Source organism: Acanthaster planci, linkage group LG01 (genome assembly GCF_054643075.1).
Source record: "Acanthaster planci isolate LZ-2023a linkage group LG01, COTS_SCS, whole genome shotgun sequence".
NCBI classification, from domain to species: Eukaryota; Metazoa; Echinodermata; class Asteroidea; order Valvatida; family Acanthasteridae; genus Acanthaster; species Acanthaster planci.
The window spans coordinates 18,545,950-18,569,852 of record NC_141777.1 but is presented as its reverse complement, the minus strand read 5'-3'; the positions used below and the strand labels follow the sequence as shown (position 1 = coordinate 18,569,852).

General features: G+C 39.9%; 2 protein-coding genes across 2 annotated transcripts in view; both read left to right on the top strand.

The window, feature by feature from the left end:
* LOC110978140 (protein phosphatase 1 regulatory subunit 14C-like) overlaps window positions 1-10,284 on the top strand; it is a 30,240-nt gene extending 19,956 nt beyond the window's left edge. The window contains exons 2-3 of the mRNA XM_022232890.2: window positions 2,779-2,895; window positions 3,692-10,284. Of these exons, the coding sequence (XP_022088582.1) occupies window positions 2,779-2,895; window positions 3,692-3,736 (162 nt within the window). The 3' untranslated portion in view covers window positions 3,737-10,284. The remainder of the gene's footprint in view (window positions 1-2,778; window positions 2,896-3,691) is intronic.
* Window positions 10,285-13,194: 2,910 nt separating this feature from the next.
* Window positions 13,195-21,708, top strand: LOC110978194 (EH domain-containing protein 1-like). The gene is made up of 2 exons (XM_022232983.2): window positions 13,195-14,283; window positions 16,001-21,708. The coding sequence occupies exons 1-2, from the start codon at window positions 13,369-13,371 to the stop codon at window positions 16,712-16,714; spliced, it is 1,629 nt and encodes a 542-aa protein (XP_022088675.1). The 5' UTR covers window positions 13,195-13,368; the 3' UTR covers window positions 16,715-21,708.
* The last annotated feature ends 2,195 nt before the right edge of the window (window positions 21,709-23,903 follow it).

Here is a 23,903-nt window from a genome sequence, read left to right as displayed (position 1 = left end):
CCTGTATGGAATTGATATAATGTGCACTGTACGTGAAATTTGTGATTCCGTTCGTACCGGTATTGATCTGTGTTGGTCTCAGGCATGTGACTTTTTCCTCAGATAAGGTGATTTCCTTTTGTTTTCTCACTCGTGCCAACACAAATAGAAAAACGCAGCAAGTGTTGTGCAGCTAAATATTTCCTTGTCTTTGCTTATAACTTCTCAGTTACCAGTACATGTCTCATTGTACAAGTGTTGCTATGCACATGCACAGTATTTGTACAGGATTGGCACAAGTTCCACTAGTTTCATATCAACAATATGACTACTAAAAATCTCATACATGAACATATATTGTACATGTGTGCTTAATGTATATTGACAAATGTAAATGTACATGTATGTGTATTGTTCCTGCTTAAAGATATTTATAGTTTTTGTCCAACCATTTTTAAAAAAATGAATTGAGAGAACCCATAATTATAATTTATGTCAGGTCCTCTTAGAAAACATTAATACAAGTGTCTTGCTGATGACTAATAATTGGATGGTCACTGACCTGGTGGTGTTATACAGTACATGTACGTGTGTACAGTGTACGTGTGTTATCGGTAACACAAAGCTAAATTTGGACAGAGTCGGTATTCAGGAAATCTGCCCTTCATCTCTTCCAGTCATTGCCTAGGCAGCTGACCATTCCTGGTATTTGCTGTTTGTCCAGCCTCAGTGGGCTTTGACCCCTGGCCATGAAGGAAACATGTCTAGGCTTTGGTCAGGAAATAAAGGATGTGGTTGAATGTACTCAGAAAGTTTGGCTTCAGCCACATTCACAATTTGTTCCGAGTACATGTAGTATACCGGTACAGTACATGTACGTCTCCCCTGTGCAACATCTCAATTACAACTACATGTATGCATTTCTGAAATTAGTAATTGAAACTTACTCTGATACTTAATTGAATTTGAACTGTCCCTCCCCCCGAGCTACGTGTACATGTAAATACTACAAACAGGCCCCCATGTACATGTACATGTGAATTATATACTGGCACGTACATGTACATGTATGTATACACATGCTTACATACTACACACATGTATATTGTACATGTACTTGTACATGACAGGAAAAACTCACACAATTTGATATTCTTCAGTGGCCAGTTTACAATTACTGGAGTAGACAGCACCATGATATAAGGGGTGGCATCTGTGCATGTGGTGCACACTCATCAATGGATGCAACTGTTTCCTGTTGATCAGTAGTGCATAAACAGTAGGCCTATGGTACATGCACAATATGATCAGGGAGATCCACCTGTCACCATGTTTCCTTGAGAGCAGGTCTTACTTTACTCAAAACTGTTACAGCATGTACAAATGTATCTGTCACTACATGTAAGTACTGGACAAGAACATGGATACACACATGTACATGTAGCACAAATGTTTGCCTTTACGGAAGGTATCATTACACGTACAAATTCATGTATACTAAAGTGTACCAAGTAAAAACAGATTATTTAGTCATCTTTAGACAAATTATTTCTATCGTGTTATGCAGTTAAGAAAACTCGATCAAATTTATTTTCTTGAACTGTGAACACAATTTTCAGCTGGATTTTGGTTTCCTTAACTCTTCCTTTTGCTGGCTGACCCTGACCCTAAAATATATGCACATGTACTTCCAAAGCCTTTTTGTTTTAGAGAGAGGAAAAACCACTGCAGAATGTGGACCTTTTTGTTTTCAGGTCCACACAAAGATGACAAGGTTGGCACAAGCCAGCAAACTGGCCTGAGCAATTCTCAGTGGTTAGGTACACACATGTACCAGTTGTTCAAAAGTTTGCGCTCAATGGCAATGAAGGTTGTGGTTTCCCAAAAATATACAGGGTGTTTCCAAAAATAAGGTCATCCAATTTGAAGGGGTTAATATAGCTATATGGCATCTCACACAGCGTTTTGAGGGCCACAGCAATAAAACTGAAGATAAGAGCTTTCAAATGACACCTTTCTTGCCTAATCATGTTATTGCGTAAGTGAATACCAATGGATTGAAATTATGGCACCAAAACTGCACTGGTTCACTTATTGAACCTCGTCGCATTTCACTTGACCAACTACTTCACCTTGATTGTGAATAATGTCTCGCCTGGTTATGCAATGAGGTTTATTCAAAAGGCCTGGCGTGTCCATTCTGGCCATCAAACAAGCTTGGTGTCACGAAAGTGAACCAACCACATTTTTTGAACCCTCAATTCTGGGTTATGGTGCTGAATCATGCATGGCCCTAGACAAGAAACCTTTGTGTCATTTTAACGGTCATAATCTCTACTTTAATGTGATACCATGATCTTAGCTGAAAGGTTTATAGTATGTTTGTGTTAACCCCTTAAAGTTGGATTATCTTTTTTTTTTAAACACCCTGTACATCATAGTAAATACGTGTATGACCTAATGCTTACACCGTATGTATGTGTGTACATTTCCATTGAGCAGTTCAACATGTAGATACATGTACATTTAGTTGGTTTGAAAGCAAGCACAGTCACAGTCATATGATTTTATGTCAAAACTCACAATGCAAAGTTACAAAAGCTTAAACCTTTCCAGCTCAAGCAAATTTCACTGCAAGCCTTTTGTGATGTCAAACTAGCTTTATATTTACTTGTACATGTACATGTACAGTGTATATACATGTGTGAACCAGCCCTTATTAATGGTTTTCACGTTTGTTGTATTTTGAATTTTAAAGTTTTAATCCCTATTTTTGCTTTCTTTTATTAACTCTTGCAGGAAGATGAAGACTATCCAGTTGAAATTGACATCGATGCTCTCCTAGAAACAAATGTAGATGAAGAACGTGTTAAGTTTGTAGAAGATATTCTCAGCGATGTAAGACAACCTAAAGAGGTAAGAGGCATCTCTTTGACACAGCACAAATCCTTTTAATTTCGGAGTTTGAGAGACCATTCTAATGTCATTGTGCATTTGGGTCATTCCATGTCAAGTCAAACACTTTCCAGGTTCGGTCTCACAGATTTTCTTGAAATTTGCTGAAATTGTTTGATCTTATAAGAAACCCCAAATTCAAACTTCTAGTGTTTTGAGTCTTGTGGTTTGTAAGTGACAGCACATTGGACCTTGCCCATTTGAAATGTTCTCTAACTTTCTATCGTTTCTATTATTAGAGAACTGTCTTTTCTCTAATTTTGAACACCTTTATCACTGGATAAGACTGTCAGATATGATTTTCATCTTAAAATAAGGCTCATAACTTATGTAAGAAACCATCTTGTTTTCAAATGATGTGACGAAGACCAAAATTTCATCTTGAGGTCCACAAAATGAAAGAAAATATTTTTTTTTGAAATTTTGCAAGAAGAAAGCCTGTTTACAAATTATTAAAGTGGGATCTCAAGGGGTTTGGACGGGGAACAAGCTTAAATTGGATAGTGTTTCTCAGTAAAGCTAATTAAACTGAGGTAAGCAGTGTACTATGCCTTTTGAAGCTACTGTAGTCAGGACCAGGTAAGCATCAAATATTTTGTACACATGTACATTCACCCACACATGTCCAAAATACTTTATACTTGAAATGCACATGCAGTACATGCAGTTCCTTGTGCACAGTTTTACTCATGCAGCATGTAAGGTTTCCTGTCATCAATCTGAATTCTGTTTTGGTCTGATTTTGCTTTCTCCACAGACATTCATCCGAGAATTATTACAAAAAATTGAGGTGTTGAGTTGAAATACCACAGTCCTTCCCCTCGGCAGCAAAGTTCCGTGCAGCCTGTTTTCAAGTGCACTAAGATGGGCGGGGTGGGGTGGGGTGGGGTGGGGGGGGATAAGGATAAAACAAGGGCATCAACAGCTGAGCCGAGGAGCGTCATCAGTCAACCCCAGTCAACTTACTTCCATCCTTCATGTTCTTCAAGCTGTGTACCTGCTCTATGACATGGGAGTATTGATCGCATTTTGTAATGGAGAACCCTGCACAACTTGGAGTGTGTAGTAGACTTGATCGTGTAAATGTTTGCATACTAGTGCAGATATCGGTAACTGTGCTTACATTGTAAGTAGCTTTTCTTGTGTTCAACTGGATATTAAAGAAGTTTGTCTCTTTGAGGTGGGTTGTTCTCATCCCGGATATGTTGAGGGTAAAATTGCAAACCAACCTTGGTTTATCTCGACAGTGCTTACGTATTTCAAGACAGCTTTTCTCACGCTGTATCTGCGATGACTTGATTAGATACATGTGTAATACGGTCTTCATGCCCTTGGCATAACTACACAATGATTGCTGTAAATATGGCCAACAGTTAATGTACATGTACTTGTATGGGCTTAAATTCAGGGATTTATAATGTGATTATTTGACTTAATCAGGAGGTTTTGCTCTCTTTGAGTTTGTCTTTTATAGCATTGTTTTTGGTATTGAGAGGGCCCTCTGCAGTGCCATACATGTATGTGAAAAACAAAAATACCTGTGTAAGAATGAAAGGATGAAATCATTTCAAAGTCTTGTTGTACACCAGTGGTCCATAAAGATAAAGTACAAGTACACATAGCTCTCAATGCAGTCTTTGAAGCAGTGGTTTTAACAGTAGGAGATACAAGTGTATGATTTTCTGTTTATCTTCACAACTGTATATTGGAAAAAAATCTGTTACTAATCACATCAAGAATATTTGTATTGGGGTCCTATTAATCCTCCCCCCCCAAAAAAAAAATACTGTTAGACTCTTGTACATTTGGACATTTAGACCTGTGAGAAAAATCATCAAATTTCAGAATTTTTACAAGGTATGATTATGAACTTCATCAGTAACAAAAAACTATACTCTTCTTTCCTGAATATCATTCAAATTAGAGTGTCCTCATTGTTCAGTTTGTGAGCAGAAGGGAAGGAGAATGTTATATTTGATTCAGTGGCTGAATCAAACATAACATAACCCCCGCCCCGCACCCCAATCACTACTGAATGCATGTTGAGGAAAAGCTTGTTTCATTTCCCTTCATCCTACCTGTAATAAGTGTATTTACACTTACACAATGTCAGATCAGTTTACTGTAAACTGGAAGCAAATTTGATGGCCCAAAAACTAGTTTTATCAACTTTCATTCTGGCCACTTGTACATGTACAGTTATTAATTAGAGCACTGTTGATACAAGATTCTGCTGATTACAATGGAATTTTAGGCCCCAATCCTTTGTTTTTTCATTGTTTTTTTCCCCTGATAATTCAGGGTTTGGCTGTTACAACAAGATAAGTCTGGAGGACCTCTTCAACTATATATACACGTGCCTTGGTAACTATACTTTGGTCATTCCCAACTACAGTTGGGAACATCCGGTCCCATCTGCATTGGAGTGGTTGGGAAATCCAATCTGTATAGTGAACAACATTAGATACCATCACTCAAAAAAATTGAGTCAAAATAATGGAAATTCTCCAAGGTGTTTGAAGCACATGTCAAATTCACGCTTGTTTCCTTGTCATTCATTTGCTTCTCAATTTAAACAGATAAATGTTTGGAGGAATTTATTTACATCAAAGAATTAACAACTTTAAACTACCCCCCTTAGCACAGCACTACTTTGAAACAGGGTGGTGCCTACAATGTGAGTGCATAATAGAGCCAGGTTTCAGGCCCCATTTTGTCTTCATTTCATAGAAATAATGTACAAGTTTGCAGTTCACTTCAAGCAATCAACCCGTCTTTTTCCTAAACCCTCCAGTGTATAGGCCGCACATTGTTCTTGTGTGCAGAAAATTTACTGGCCTCATACCATAGTTTTGATTTCCCAACCCTTCTGTAACACTTGGGACAGTGTCATGAGCACAGTAACTGTTGAAACCATTGCCCTTGCAGGGGTGCAACATTGTCGGCCCCGGTTCACCCATTGCCTTCTTGACAATGTCGAGTAGCCTCAAGCAAATACATGTCCATGTACATGTATGGAAAAATTGTAGACAACATGCATTACCAGTGCATGTACTTGTCATTTCATTAGCCACTTTACTTTTTTTAAAGGAAAGTCAAATTAATGTGAAAGCTTTCATTACTCAGCGATTGATTTGTTAAATTAGTGAATTGTGTGCACCTAGTGTGGGGTGTGTTAGCCTGAAATTTGTGTCATGTGAAAAACAATCATTTCTAAGTACTGATTATTTCCGAGTGAGTTTGTTTTGGGGTGATGGGGTTGCCCTTTTTTAATCAGTTCTTTTTCTTGAAATACCTCTGTCTGTAAAACTTTCTAGTACTTGCCATTTCAGTTTCAAGTTTGGCTTTGAAATGTTTTAAGTAATTATTTTGTGTGAGCACTTTGTTTTAATTGTAGATTTGACTGTGTAATATGCATTGCCTGTTTTTTTTAAATTGAGCTATAACATATTTTCTAATGCTTGAACTTTTAGCTACATGTTTCCAGGAAAATGTTTAATTCTTAAGCAGAAATAGTGCCATACATTAATTCAATACTATTGTTTCACCATCGAAATTGTTGAATATTACTTCTTCTTTATCCCAAGCCCTTATCCTTCAAAATCCATCAGAAAGTTTCGAAGGATTTTGAAGGATCTGGAAAGGGGCACAGCCCAGCCATTGCCATCTTCAACACCCAGGGCATGATGCGTCTATAAAGTTAAGCAACAAATGTGCCTCGAGTTTCCTGCAGCACGGTTGAGGATATGAGAAACCTTTGGAATGTTCTTAGAGAAATGCCAAAGGAGATATGTACACTGTATATGTACATGTATGTATGTATGTGATATGTACACTTAAATGTGCATACATGTAAATTCAGGTAACGAATTTAGCTATACTGCTACTGTTTAGTAGGGGAAATTTCATTGGAAATGCTTTGCTAGAGTTGCCATAAGTTTATTGTACAACTGTACCCTACATGTATAAACCAAAGAATGTTATACATGTGTTTAAGGATGCATTCTCACATATGTATGTACACAGTATGCGGACCTTTATCCTATAAGCCTGACTGCAAGGTTGTTCCATAGCATGGCTAGGCGTAGTTTGCTTACAAGCATTGAATACATTATAAATTGATTAAGCATGGCAAGCAGTACTTTCATGTTCCTATATTGGATTTGTACACTGGTAGTTTTTGTTGTTGTTGCTTTTTTTTTTGGTTTGTTTGGGGTTTGTTTTTGGCTGCAAATGTGGAAGTTTTCTTCCAACTTTTGAATCTTGTGTGTAGAGTGTGTATGAAGTCTTGGTCGGTGCGCTTATTTTCTATGCCGCTCCAGTAATGTTTTGCCAAAATGGAATGCACTTAAAATAATGTATTTGACAGCAATATTTGCAGGAGTTTGGTTTCTGTTGATGGATGGAATTTTATATCCTGTCATGTAATGCAATATACATGAGAATCATGGATTTACATGTACTTACATTGTATCACTTGTGCGAAGACACGATTGTTGGGAACTCAATTATGTACCCATATTGTTGGCAGCCACTAGGTGTGTTTGGTGGGACAAGATGCATCCTTAAAGAGGAAAAAATCACCTTGAGAAATTGTAAATAGAACTTAGTTGGATTAGTGGCAGAACCAATGATAGGGACAGTTTACTTCAATTCCATGCTTCATGAAAGTAATATATTTTACCCTAACTTTCTCATCTGCACCCCATATAGTGAAAGAACAAGGCAGAAAGGGAAAAATAAAAGGAAAGTGACATGGAACCCCTCCAAGCCAGGCTTTTCAATGTCACAAATAGTTGATGGGCTGCTTTGGTGTGGGATATGACATTTTGAAAACCCAAGGGATGCCTTGCGCTCAACCCGAAGGTGTTCAACATGCCATATCCGTTATATCTCTGTCTTGATGTTTGTCACTTGGGTTTCTGTGAGAAATTTAAGGGCCACAGGGGTGTCTTTGAACAGAGCCTTTGGTGCTCCCTGCCTTATCCTGTAAACTGGGGGGGTGCATTTGATCGTTTTGGGCCAATGAAAAAACAGTATTTAAGAGTGAGGGTTAATGCATGTGGACACATTTATATTTTGGTGTACATACCAGTTAGGATTTCTGTATTTGTGTGTCACCAAGTGAAAGATGTTTCCCTACCAGCAGGCCTGCCCTTCTCAAACTATGCCCTCTGTAGAAAATTGTCATCTTTGTGGGTACATGCCTGGTATTGATCCTCATTGTCCATTGTGTTATGTCACCCCTTCACAGCACCTGACCCCACCCCTGTCCTGGAAAATGAAGCATCTCTCATTGCCAAGTGGTGTGGGTGCTAACTGAGCCAATAAAACTATACTCTTGTATTGGGGACAGCTGAAATGTTAATCTACATAGCGAAACTATATTAAATTTGTAATGTTGACAGTCTTTTTGAAGGCACCATTAAGTGGACTAACTTTTGTTTCAAACATATTTTTTTTTGCACAAACATGTGCACATGTTGTGTATTATCCTGTCATGATGACAGTTGACATAAGATTTGATAGATGGACCAAAATCAGAAACCCATGTATCACAGTCTTTCAGCTCAATGCCTGACTTTCCGCACACTGAATAAAGGCACAGGTTCACTTTGTAATTCTTTTCAAAATATTAAAAAATAGCCTTGAGACATTGCAAAGCGAAGCTTCATTTCCATTCTAGAACTGATCGGTGTCTCATTTAAAAATGTCTGCTAGCATCTTTACATTTGTAAGGAGGCCTGTACATGCATGGTGGATGGAAATTTTTAACCTACTCTTTCACCACTTGTCTTCGACCAGGTCTTAAATTTCTTGTTTGTGGGTGCTACACCACATGAATCATATGCATTGTATGTAATGTAGGCCTACTACGTCAAACCTGTACGTATTGCACAGTCACAGTGCAGCCGATTTCTGAAGGCTCCATGCATGCCATCAGAATGTACTGGTAAAACAGCACCTGCAAAATAGTCAACTCCTTTCTGTCCTTCAGCATTCACATTTGAGGCGATGTATGTTTTGTACTCTTTGTAGAGGGAAACGAGTGTCATTTCGTATTTTGGGTGGAGTGTGGTGCATTTTCCATTGATGTGGACTTTTCATGTGTGGAGAATATCGGAAATACAAAAATTTGTTTAATAAGAATAGAGCATTGGTAGTTTGATTTTTGGCACAAGCATAACATGCTTGCCATCAATCAGTTTACCTCTCTATGGAGTCATTTACTTTGATGTAAATATTAGAATCAGGTTTTATATGTGTTTCAGTAATTGTATGATTTTTTTTCCAGATTTAACTTTTTGATTTTTGGGGAGAAAAGTTTTGAGTTTTTCTCTTTCGTTCTTGCAATGCAGTGATAATTTTAAAGAGGTACCTTTAAATGTCAATATGAAGAAAAGAATAACCTGTTTTCAATGAAGAAATGGAGAAAATATGATATACATAATGGTTTCAAGCCAATATGTGTAACACGCTTGAATAGCATGAATTGCTAACAGCAGTTTTGAACTTGATAAGAAATGTTATTTATAACACGGAAGGAATGGTCTCTTAACTTATTGCATGCTGTCGGGAAAAGTGTGAACTGCATCCAAGTGCATTACTTTGAAATGACTTACTTTGAAACCACTGCTTTTTGTAAAAGGTAACACAGACGAGGGGAAAATGAATAACAGATACACGCTGAATGCCTGAAGTCAGAGTGAAATTATCAAAACAAAAAAAAGAAAAAACGATGACTGCTCAGATAGTAATGAAGCTGAGCTCTATAGTATGCGGTACATGTATTTCCATTGAATTGGGCTCAGACCATCGAATCAACCCCATTGGAAGGAGTACGTTCAAGTAGCATAATGGCTGTTCCCATGATTCGGCACTCGTCGAGCAACGTGAATTGTTTGTCCCCCCCCCCCAGTGATAAACCATAAGCATTATTTTGTACCGTGGGTCCTTTTTGAAGACCTTGTTAATTTCTTCTTTTTTTGCACAGATTCAGTGCCTTTCTTTGCACGCCGTTAGTTTCCTAGTCATAATCGGTTGATGGTGCTGAGATGGCACACAATGGTTGTTTCATGGGGCCTGTTCGTTCTTATGGATATGGATCCCATCAATGAGTGATCCCAGCGATGGTACCGGTTCGCTCCCTGCAGTGAACCAGCAACGGATTGCTGATAAAGATATGATCCGTGCGAAACATTAACAAACAGGCCCAGGGCATGGTACACAGGCATATTACTTACGAAATTGGTCTGTCTAGTGAAGAAATAGCGCCATTGCATTGATTTAGCAATATACGTTACTCAGTAAATTAATCAGCAATAAAATAGAAATGATTGGTTAAATGGAGCAGCTTTTGTTTTTGTGTGGATGTGATTCGTCTCCAAGTGAGTCTTTGGTGAAAAAGTAATGGACACTGTATCCTTTCATGCTGCGTCAAAGTCGTATCTCGTGTGGATGATGGGCTGTCGGTACGAAAGAAGTACATAATCCGTAGTGTTAAATATAAATTCACACATCTATCGAACCGCTTGTAACAAACTACTAGATTTTAAAAAGCAGCCTTCTTTCAAAGCATATGTAGTGGGTCATGTGTGCGTGTTGAGGAAATACACATCGAATGTGATTTTTCTTTGACTCCGCAGTGTGAAAGAGGTTTATATAATAATGTTCATTTATACAATATCCTATTTCGGAAGTCGAAAAGCAGAGGGATTAAATATCGGTTGCGGCAAAATCGGCCTTTCTGCTTCTCGGAGAGAAGACGGTTGGGAATTTTGGGCCATTTGAAGTAAAGTTTGCTTCTCAATAGCAGATAACCAGAAAAGGATAACCTGGATAATGATATCTGTTTTTCTTCTACCCCAATGCAACGACAGGTACATGTCAACCTTCCATCCACCGGTAAGGAAAGAAAAGTTACACCTGATTTTTAAGTGGCAGAAACGCAAAACAGCGGAAAGTTGAACCTAAAAACGTCTGGTTAGTTTCCTGGTTACACGGAAAAGCAAAAATGCCGAACTGAATCTTTGAAGACGTTGAATTTGATTTCTGTTATACTTTGAAAGCAAAAAACAAACAAAAAACCGCGGTTGTTAAAACAGGTGGATTATGACGGATCAAATCAAGTTCTGTCACCTCTCAAATCAATATATATTCCATTTTGGGGTATGCACTAAGTCAAAAAGAGGTATTCTCTTCTAGAATGTGAACAGAGCGAGCAGCATTGGTAAGAAATATGCCGAATGGGGGGTGCGTGACGTTCATCACCAAGATCATCTGCTTCCTTGCAATTTGGTTCTGTCAGATGATGTGACATTTCTGGTTGTCCGTTATGTGGGCCGCCTTGAATATTGTTTTTATAGTTATTGCTTTGAGGTTACAAAAATGTTTCTGGTTAGAGCTCACAAAAACACGCCCAAGGTACAAAGCTTGGCGAGGAAGACAACACGGGAAATGCAACAGAGGGCGCTAACAATATTTTACGTGAACACAACTGTCAAGATTGCGTTCCACCGAGGTTGGAGCTTGAACATAGACAGTGGCGAAAGCTTTCATGATACATTTCCATTTTTAAAATGTATAACACTGGGAAAGATTTTTTGTTACAGTAAGCTCACCGTGAAAACGCTCTTGGGTAAAACAGTGTCACCATCTTGATAGCCCTTGTTTCCAGCTTTTCTTTTCATTGTTGTCACCAACGCAAGAAATAAAGGAACAAAATCTACTGACAAAATCATAATTTGTTTTCCTCTGCCACTGGGAAACAGTAAGATACCAAATAGTTCCTTTATTTCAGTTTGTGAAGTAATTTGACACGCCAAAATGACACCCACAAAATAATTAGGAACCCACAAAATAAAGATGCTGAGTATAAGGCGCCATAATATAGTTCGGCAAAAGTGCGGCATTTCCTTTTTATAACCAATATTATTCGTATAATATGACATTTAGCAAGAGAGCGCTTGCCGATTGATGAAATATAATTATTTTAGACCAATACTTTTCAGGCACACCCTTGGCCAAAAAGTAAAAGGGTTTACATGCATACTCTTTTCTTTTCCCTTACTTGCAGTTATTGTAAAACATGTATTTCTGTGAGTTTGACGTTCATCCAATTTCTTGAAGAAACTCTATGGACAGGTAATCGGTCACTTCGACATCTTGCCAACTCGGCACCTGCGAACTCGGCACCTCACTGAAACTGGATACAGCCCAGCGAAATGGCCTCATGAAAGTAGATTGAAAGGGGCTGTTCTTAAACCTAACAATTTCTGCGATCTGCCCCCCCCCCCGGGCTGTCCGATGAAATCCTTGAATCCTCCACCACGGTAAGTAGTATTTGCAAAACTTCTGATGCAGTTGAATCCCTGCTCTTCAGCCCGAGGCCGGCCGCATGTATACTGGTATCATATATCGAAGGCCGGGACTAGTATTAAAGGCCAGATGAGAGATTCCATGCTTGGGCAACCCGGCCCAAAGATAATTCAACGCAATACTGAGAACACTGACTAGATGTAATTGACAACATGGCACGGAGGCTGTCAATATGTCTGTTACCTAACTGAAGCTACCTTGTCTTTATGCAATCAAATAAAAACAAAATAATAAAAGGATTGTTTCAAATAATGTCATTTGATGCTCTAAAAATATTTTTTCAAAGTCGGGTGGGCCTATTACAGTAAACTTAACTGACAGATAAACACCAAACCGTTGTAATTTCAAACCGTCGTGACCCGTTTGTGGAAGTCTTGCTTCTTAGTTTTGTCATTCTTGTGCGTAAACGTGCTCACCGTGACCCACTTGGAAGTTCTCACTTCGTTCACGTACGTGCTGACAGCTGGCACTATGTTAAGGTTGAAATACGTTGTGTTAAACTAAAGTTGAACAATTCAAAGTGTTTGAGAACCGAGTTGAACTGCGCTGTTTGAAAAGATGTAGTGTGTTTGAAAAGTGAACCTTGTCGACGTTCGGACAGAGAGGGAGGTCTATGTTCTCAATGTTCTTTTTACCGTGCCGCAAAATTCTGAGAACATGACTCATCACGTGCTGACAATTTTTCTGCGATTAAGTTTTGTGTTAAGATTATTCCGAATAGTTTTTCCGAGCTTCTTTTGTGCCGGTAGAACGCCCTCAGCCAACATGTGGAGCGCATGCGTTTTGCTGACAATGATGTCATCCTTGAATCTAGCACCCGACCTGTCCCTGTGCTGAGGTTCGTTTGTAGAATCTGGACGAAGCCGTCTACCAGTCTCCTTTAGCACTAGCGATAGCGTGTCAATGTCACACGTACACGAAGTTCTTCACATACACATTACATTGACCATTGTGCGTTACGCGGAGGATCTGGAAGGCGTGGACGTGTGTACTTTCTGGTAATAGAACGCTGCGTGAAGTCGCATTACTGTTAATGCGATATAGCCCAACTTCAAAATGTTTTCTTGGCTGAATAAGGACGAAAACCGTCGAAAGCAGCCCCACACCTATAAGTCGGTGGTAGAGGGTTTGCAGGAGTTGTACAAGTCGACCATCTGTCCGTTGGAGGAACACTATAAATTCCATGACTTCCACTCACCGCCCATGGATGAGGCCGACTTCCTGGCCAAACCGCTGATCCTCCTTGTAGGCCAGTACTCGACCGGGAAGACGACATTCATCAGGTATTTACTTGAGAAAGAGTTCCCTGGAATGCGCGTGGGTCCTGAGCCTACCACCGACAGATTTATGGCCATTGAAAGTGGGGACTCAGACTCCGTTATCCCTGGAAACGCTCTGGTGGTCGATCCCAAACGCCAGTACAGAGCACTTGGTAAATTTGGCAACGCCTTCTTGAATCGTTTCCAGTGCTCACTCACACCGAGCCCAGTTCTTGATAGTATCACAATCATTGACACCCCGGGTATTCTCTCGGGAGAGAAACAACGAGTAGACCGTGGGTACAACTTTGTGGGCGTCCTGGAGTGGTTTGCAGAGCGTGCCGACCGAATCATCCTGCTCTTTGATGCCCACAAGCTGGACATCTCTGATGAGTTTCGCCGGTGTATCGAGGCCCTAAGAGGCAATGATGACAAAATCCGCATCGTCCTGAATAAGTCGGACATGGTAGACCACCAGCAGTTGATGAGGGTGTATGGAGCCCTCATGTGGTCTCTGGGCAAGGTCATTAACACACCGGAGGTCTCCCGTGTGTACATTGGCTCCTTTTGGGACAAGCCACTCCACTTTGACATGAACAGGAAGCTGTTTGAAGCTGAGGAGTTGGACTTGTTCAGGGACATCCAAAGCTTACCAAGAAATGCTGCCCTGCGTAAGCTGAATGATCTCATCAAGAGAGCCAGGCTGGCAAAGGTACCGCTTTATCAAAGTCTAAATTTTACTTTGTTGTGGTTGTACGACGTCCTGTTACATATAGTATCAGTCTAGCCTGCTTGGCATTGAACTGATAGGGCAGATACTAGGAGAGTCAGGTTGGCATAGTGGTTTTTGCCTCACCTTCCACCTCTGGTTCGATTCCCAGCTTGGCCCACTCGTGGTTTGGATTTTCAGTCCTTATCTGATTCCGTGGGTTTTACCCAGAATATTCCTCTGGGGTTTTCCTCCCACCTCTAAAACTTCAACTGCTCCTCACTGTCTCCTTTCCACAGGTCTCTTCAGGCTTGTGCGCTATGTGTACAGAGCCAAGGGTGCTGTTGAGGAATCTTTGGTGTCATTACCAGAAATAACTAATAATAACTAATAATAGGGCTTATACATGTACATGTATACTGGCAAAATTACTAACTTCCCTCTTTAGGCCGATACCCGGTAGCTTAGTTGTTGAGCACATGCACCTGTTAACCATTGGAGATGGCCGTTTTAATCTCCAGAGCAGTCAGTAGTGAGGTTTTCATTACCTAGCATTTTCTTTAATATTTCAAATCAATTTAAGCTCAAATTGTGGGAAGTTTCGCTTTTATCTTTGTGTTCTGTGGCTGTGGAGGATTTTTTATTATTTTTGTTTTTGAAGGAAACATATCTGAAACTACACCAAGTCTGAATTCCATCTTTCAAATTTGAGCTTACGATGACAATGTCAAAAGCAGGGGACCAGACAGATTTCTCATGGTAGAATTTCTTCCCATCCCAGAACATTTGCACATTGCACATGTTCAGTTAAGCCAGTACAGAGGCAAACTCATGTCAGTACTGCCAGTTATTGCCTTGGAAAAGGAGTAATGTTGTCATGAATGTACTGATTAAATCTTTGATCGTTCAAACTTTTGGAAACCTGCAGAAATGTTTCATTCTGTTGATTTTCGGATAATGTCAATATTCTTTAAATTCTTACATGTATCATGTGTTGATTGCTTCTCTCAGCAGATTTTCCCGTATATGTATCACCATTGGATGCCAGTAATTTTTCCCTGCAGTGACCAACAGTAATAGCCATTTTAAAGCAATAACATGTCCTTAACCATGTTAACAGTCAAATTCAGCTGTAAAAACATTAATATTAGAAAATATGTTTTTAGACTAGTCTCATGAGGTTTGGACACAGAGTGTCAAGCAGATCCATAAATGTACATGTATGTGGAATTCTTTCTCAAATTTTGTACCAAGAGGTCCATGGCTTTTTTCATTTTTTTTTGCTGCATGTTGATCTGCACTTTTGCACAATGTGATTATGCTGACTGTGGGGACTAGGAAAAAGGGACAGACTTCACGCTGAACATCTACACGTGTACACATACCGGTAGATAGGCTACTTGCATAAGAGCATGTTGTCATTTGATTAATTAAACTTTGGGTTGCCATTAACAAATGGAATAAGTACATGTTAGTGCTTAGTCAGTCTTAATGTGGATTTAAGACCGGCTTAGGAGAATGGATGCAACTAAGGCCTGACCTGGGGCTCAGGCATTATCAGCATTATTCTCCTGAGCCGGTTAGGAATCTCAGATATTTTGATCAGTTCAGTACATGTATCAACAAATCTGCATATACTGAGTTGATGTAGTTTCACGTGTGCTTGTTAATATTTATCCGCATTTGTCTGAAGTCTTTGGTGTGATTTCTTCATGAACAGGTGCATGCTTATATCATCAGCACTCTGCGTCGTGATATGCCCTCCATGTTTGGCAAGGAATCCAAGAAACAGCAACTGATCAACAACCTGGCAGATGTCTACAAAGAGATCGAGCGGTCCTACAATATATCTGCAGGTGACTTCCCTCCCATGAAGCGCATGAAGGAAGTCCTGGCTGACATGGACTTTACCAAGTTCCACCAGCTCAAGCCCAAGATGATCGAGAAGCTGGACCAGATGCTGCAGGGCGACATGACACGTCTCATGCAGATGGTGCCCCAGGAGGAAGCTCAGAAGCCCAGTGATGGCATGGGCCCGATACGCGGGGGAGCATTTGTTGGCAATGAGACCCCGTTTGGGGCAGGGTCTGGCGAGGGGGCTGATTATGGCAAAGGGGAGCTGAATGAGTGGGTGGTGTCCGAGAAGAAGGACATATACGACAGGCTCTTTGATTCACTCGGTCCAACGGACGGGAAGCTCTCTGGCACGAAGGCCAAAGAGCAGATGGTGAAGTCCAAGCTGCCCAATACAGTCCTGGGCCGCATATGGAAGCTTTCTGATGTAGACCGTGATGGCATGCTGGATTCTGAGGAGTTTGCACTGGCCCAGCATCTTATTAGCATCAAGCTGGATGGGCATGATATCCCAGAGGCCCTGCCTAGACACCTGGTCCCTCCATCTAAACGCCGCTTTGCACTAGACATGCACTCTTAGACCCACAGTCAAGCCGAGTGTGTACATGTTACACAAGTACAAGAATACATGTATGTCATGGAAAAGCTTGGTGTACATGTTTATGTACATGTACTTTGCAAAGCATGTACAGTACATGTGGTGCTGCCCACATTTGTTTTCAAAAGGTTCTCTAAACAGCAAACCTCACTGATCACATTCGAAAGCAAAGGAATTCTGATTGCATTTTTGCGTGTGAATACATGTATGATGCGAAACGAAACCAAATGAGTCAAACCACATATACACGTGTACTCTGTGGTCCATGCTGCATTACATACAATGTAATGTTCATTTCCTCACTGGAAATACCACTGACATGTAAATCCCCGTACAGCTTGGACCTCCCTTTGTGGGATCATTGACGCACAAATGCCAGATTACACTTCAGATCATTCTGTAGATCCTGAAGGAGAGTCCTGGATGGCAAACGCTCCAGTGGATTCTCTATTCTGTCTTGATTTCATTTTTTCAGTCTGCTAAGTTCTTGATTCAGGAAACTCTGTCCAGTGTAAATAAAAATATAACAAAACACAAGTACAATAAATGCATGCTTGGTAAAAACCTCTTGGCATTAGAATATGGCTAAAACAGGATGTGAAGCAGTACACATACCCATGTACATGTAAGTACATGCACCTTCACAAATGTTTTAGTGAATGCAAATAAAAAGTTAAGAATACATGTATGTCGACATGTACAGCAGCGTGTTTAGAATATATGTAATGGCTTCCAGGCTGTAAGCTACATCGTGTCTGCTATGTCAATTGATATTGAGTGTCATGTACATGTATTTGAAACAAGCACTCCAAATGCGAAAAGTGAAAAGCAGGAAGCGTAGGCAACTTTCAGTAATGTGTTTAAAAGTTAAGATTTCCAAATATGCTATCAATACTCACTGAGTAAATGCATGTGGTTATATGGTAGATAACTATAAAATAGTGCTAGGACTTTCATGTAATCCGTGCAGGAAAAAAAGTACAGGATATTTAGCTTGATTAATGTATGTGATTTGGTGACCTGGGCAATACACTCGTACATGTGTCTGCTTGTAAGCAGCCAACTCTTGTCAAGTGATTTCTTTATATACATTATGTAAGAGGTTTTATTGCAGTGTTAATTAAGATGTTTCGTTATAATCAAAATTATAGCCAAAGTGTGTGTATGCATCAGACGTTTAAGAAGACGGTTTTTCCATGTCAGGGCTTATATCCATTTTTTTCCTTGTATTTCAAATAGCCGAACCTTGTGTGCTTGTTAAACGGAAGATGTTATTTGCATTATAAGATTTTCAGTATCTTAACCTGAGTTCTTCTGACCTTTAAACATTTTCATGCATAAATTTCCTTATTTGTTGATGATAAGAACAACAAATTTCATTGGAGTTAAGCAGCATAATGTAAATGAACATGTAATATTGTCTGAAGAAACTGTATTGGACCTGAATTTTTTTTCAATATTACAATTTATGGTAAGTAAAATGAGTAGTTAGTAATAGGCTCCAAAAGTACTACATTTCTACTTTGTACTCCAATGCATTGTATATATATTATGTCCATTTCATTAAACACGGTAATCTGCTTGGATTTGGGGATTTGTTAAGAAATGCAGTACACTCAGAGAAGTGTGAGTGGAAATGGGGTGATTGTAAGAAAGTGTTTTCAGTTTGATGTCTAAATTGTGGATTGTTAACCCTTGCTCTGTGGGCTGTGCTCCTTGGCCTGCTTGCACATGTAGTTCTGTAGCCTTTGCTCCAGTAGCCCTTGCGTGTATAGTCTGTGCTCCTTAGCCTTGTTAAATAGCCTTTGCTCCAGTAGCCCTTGCTTGTATAGTCTGTGCTCCTTAGCCTTGTTCAGTAGCCTTTGCTCCAGTAGCCCTTGCTTGTATAGTCTGTGCTCCTTAGCCTTGTTCAGTAGCCTTTGCTCCAGTAACCCTTGCTCTGAAGCCCATGTTACATACATGTACGTGTATGATGTACTGGGTAGTCATTTTCTTGCAGTAATTTGGCAGGCATTGCTGTACTGGCAAGTAATGGATCTACCAGTACATGTGTGTAGGTTGATATAATGTACATGTCCATGTATGTGCAAATGCAGAAGTCTTGTTGGAGGTTGTAAAAGAGCAAGGGTACATTGGATTTAGAGTTTTTTTTATCTTTTAGTGAATGCATGAGTTTGTGTCTGGACATGTTATTTTTCCAATTTAATCATTAACCCCTTCGCGCCGGGACGCGCCGTAAAATTGAGATCCTCAGCCCGCTTTTCAGCTATTATTCTCGGCCCACGCTCGAGCGAACACCGTGACAGAAGGCAGACCCTGGCTCTTGTATATATGGTGATTGGCCTTTGTGTGTTGCCAAGAAATGAAAAGACCGAATTTGCATCATAATCACCAGCTTTACAATAGTCCCCACTTTGAAAAGAGGCAACGGGAATGTGGAAGCTTGAATAGAGCCGCATGCCACCGAACAATCAGCCTTTTCACCGTGTAATTCAAAGCGTGCAGAGCACGCAGGACCACGTAACCGAGAATTTGCAGTTTGGCAGGTGGCCTTCGTAGCCAAGTGAGGCTGGAATTCTTGGAGTCAGCTTTCGGGAAGAAATTCCCGGCGCGAAGGGGTTAACATTAATGTACACAAAATGTACAATAAAATTAGTTTTGAAACTCTTTTATCTGTTCAAAGCATACATGTATATGTACATGTAACTGCACCATTTACAAAATGTGACATTACACCATGCTTTGATGCCATTTGAAGTTATCCACTTAATTAGGTACAGTACTGTTAGGTCTAAATGGAACTTGATATACTGTATGACCTTGTGCTGGTTACTTTGTACATACAGGGTATGCAGATCAACATCAAGTGGCATATGGTCTTCATGTTTGTTGAGCATGCAATGTAAGTTATCATTTGAATGCACATTGTACATGTATGTATGCAGGTACTATAGATGGAGCATGACTTCTATGAATGCATGGTAGGTACATGTACATGTCCCTAGATGTACCACTGTGTACGCTGTACACGAGGCCGGAGTCTGCATCCAGTGCAGTGCATGTGCACATAGTACAAGTAGCCGTTGTACTTGTAGAAGGCTGGAATTGTCCTGCTTTGACATCGCTGGCAGTTTCACCGTCCTACAAGGCAAAGTGCTGCTGTGGGCTCATGTATAATACATGTACATGTATTGCACTACTACTAGTGAGGTGTTCAAAAGCTTAGGTCAGACCATGGTCCGACATACATGTACCACAGCAGCATGGTAAAGTGCCTTCTGCCATTGACTAACGACAATATTATTCTATGCCATGTGACATTTGGTTGAAATACCTGTCTGGTACATGTATAAATGAATTGTTCATGTACATCAATCACATACTGTACAGTCCTACTCATTGCACTGTTATGGGTACAGGTGTTCTCTACTCTGTGCATATTGAACATGTGAAGAACTTCATGGATCCAGTTGGCCGCACTACACGTTCACATTCCTGTCCAAGTAGGGTGCATGTATTTTAATCTAATTAGTTTATTGCCAAATGTGTTAATTGATTTCCACTCTCATAGTGTATACCTGTGTGTGTCATTTTACAGTGCAGGATTTTACATGTACCATTTTTTAGTTGCTCCTTACTTCCAAAATTAAAAAAGATACATTGTATATTATTTGGACAGTATATGACACGTCACTGCAGTAAACAGTCCTGATGCTCCTTGGCCAAAATCGGTAACACACAGTAGTGTTTTGTAGGAGATGAGTACACCCTGCATGTACATGTACATTGTGTTTGAATATCCCTAGACTCCCAGGCTACGTGTGTACACTACACTCCACGTCATACATACATGTACATGTACTGGTATGCAAACAGTGATGCATTTGGCAGTCTACTGGACCCATCCATGCACAGACATGAATGCATACACCACAAGATCAAATTCAAAACATATACATTTTACTATGAAATGCAGGCGTTGCTTTTGCATCGCTACCAACAGAATGAACGGTCCCCCTCCCGCATGGTTCTTTTCAAAAGATGAGGGGGTGCTTCCGCTCATGGCCAACAGGGTATTTACATGCAGTTGAAGAATTCTAGCCATAGAATTTTATGAAGCAATTTTCAACTTTGAAATATAGGCAGTGTTAGTGTACTAGCACCAGGCTCACTGAACGTGATTATACACATACATGTAGATGTTGCCATCTGTGGTTAATGGAGTACAGTATAGTCATGGGTTAACCTCTTCTTATGTACATTTACTGTGCGTCATTGGTCCTGGCCAGTCACCATAACCGACCAACTACGTACATGAAGACACAAGCAGGTAAAATTGCATTGAAATTGAATAGTATGCATCATGAATTGCATTTTTGTGTACGTGTACATGTAGTGCCTGTATGTATATACACCACATTGTAAAATGGATGCCATTGAAACATGACTTGCTTCTACATGTACTGTATACGCAATAAAACACACTGCAGGTACTTGTATGGACACATTGTTTTACTTCCTGATTGGTACATGTACATGTCAATTTACATTGCATTTATATGCACAGTATATTTACCAATATATGATGGAAACTACATGTACACCTATTGAGAACTGCCCTTTAGAACTGAAAAAAGGAAGAACAGTTTTCTGGAATTCAGTTTTCAGTATTGAATGATGTTGTCATGTTGTAGAAATGACCATCTTGTTTGATATAAATGGTTTAAGTTGCCATAGTAAATTCCCTTAAACTTGGCCCATATAGGTCCAGAGAGGAAATACGTAACCAGATAACTGCTGTAGCTGTGATTAGCTTTATACCCAGTGCTTGTACTCCAAACCAATGTGACAAAGTTCATGGGTGTACATTTGTATTGTGATTTTGCCAAATGCTGTCGACTCCACAGTCTTAACACTTGTACCGTACATATGGAAAGGTGAAGTAATAAAATGGTTGAACAGTCACTGATTGTGAATTGCTGCAGTGCATTTGGGTTTGTTTGTTACCAGTTGATGAGGATATCTGGACTTGGAACTGTATCAGACAGATGGATCCATGTTGAATCACATCCACGTTGAAATTGCAGCCTGGCTAGCAAAATTGCTGCTATTGAATGAGTTGAAAGGTTTGTCGTTTAGTTAACAAAATAGCACCAATTCCCACTTGTCACCTCAGCTCAAATCCATCATTACTAAATCAAGTAGTGGCTAGCGCATATAAACAAAAGCATCATAAACTGTCCTTCCATTGTGACTATTGCCTCTTCTACCCTCCAATCCACGAAGGCAAAACAAAATCACACAGTTGCAGTAGACACTAATTTTTAGTATTACGCTTATTGCATGTAAATAACCGTGTTGGATGGGTAGTGCTGGGCACAGTCCTTTTAATCTATGGTCTAAATGGATGGAGGTCCCCTGGACACGCACAGGAAAAATTAATGCAATCTGGCAATTTACGTGTACATGTTTGCTCACCAATAAGACTCACAAATGTTGTGCCCAACTCAGAGGTTGGTCTTCAGCCTTTTTCACCATTTCTACAGGCATGTTATGTGTTGAAAGAGAGATTGTACTCATGTAGGGCTGTACATGTCGGAGTTTGGCAATGCTTACCATAACTAGCGACTTGCCAAGAGCTATCCACACCAACTGTGCTCCAGTGTCTCATTACTGGACACAGTCCATGAACTGTCTCCCATTTCCTGATATCCTGGTGTGAGTGGTTTATGTTACAGTAACAAAATCATGTGAAACAAGATGGTGTATACAATAAATAGTGGTAGATTGCATCAATGGAAGTCATGGCTTTCCTGTTGCCAGATACAGCCTATAATGTATTTTGCATGCTTTTTGTCCTGGTACTTCCCCATGATGAGGTTGTAACTACTGCACTTCCTGCAACGTTGCTTCCTCAACCGCTTTACATTTCATTTCCTTCTTTGGACAGTATACAAAATTCAAACATGCAACCAACAAGTCAGAAAAACAGGAAATTCTAAACTCTGCAAAACAGACACTCCAAAACAGAAATCAGCTGATTTGAGGGAAAATGTCTGACATAACTAGTCTATTGGAAATGAGCAATATTGCTCATAAATGAAATGAACTAGTATAAATGAATTGAAATGGTCTTGTTTTCTTCCAAACCCCTTCCACAAGTAACTTTACAATTGACACTCAACCCAACAGTGGAAAAAATATTTTGAAACTGTCCATGCTACACATGAAGATCTCGAAACATGTTTGAATGAACTAAAATGGATTCCCATTGCACCCTAATCAGCCTATCAAAAACCGATGTGTAACACAATTTTATACTTTTTTGTGTCTAACAAGGGCTGGTGCTCAACTTTTGAGGTCCTAAGACTATAAAAAGGGTTGGGGAAGGGAGAAATAGAACTGCAGCGGAAATGTGACTTGGAAATTGGTGAAAGGATCAGGTTGAGCGGGCAGATACAACTTGTACAAGTCCATCAATGAGCACATGAATAGATGAAAATACAAGTACCTAAAATTTCCAGGTTCTGCAATTTGGTCATGCTGAAAAACAATCTAGCAGAAAATGCCACAGGAAACACCGAAATGCAATGAGATAAAATTCACTTCACAGTATATTCTTTGAAAGTGAAGGCAGGCTTCAAAATGTGAACCTAACCCAGTTTTCAATCGGATGGCAAGAGGAAGCAAATGTGCTTGCTGTCCAAACAAGTGAAATCCTCAGAATGTTCCCTTCAATTTGCAATGGTAAATGAACCTCGGCATTCATTCAAAAATTTGAACTTGGGGATGAAATAGTTTCGTGAAGAGTAAAAAATCCATGCACACTTGCAATTAGGAGTGGGAAGGTAATAGCTTTGCTTTTTATGGATTGACCATGTGAGCACCTTTTTGGCAGAGGTCATCATGTACATGTATCTGCTTATAAGAGCTTCTGTGAAGGATTCTACAGCTGTCCAACATAATTTCTTTCTCAAAGGAATGGAGTAGAGATACATCCCCCCCACTTTTTGACTGAGGGGGTAGCAGCCAAATGATATTTGTACAGAATGTTGCTAATGCTACCTGCATGCTCATTTTTCGCGGCATAAACCTCGCATACTAATGACAGTTGGTAGATCAGCCTGTTTTCACCATTCCCCCTGATCTACATTGCATCCTCAAAGCAGAA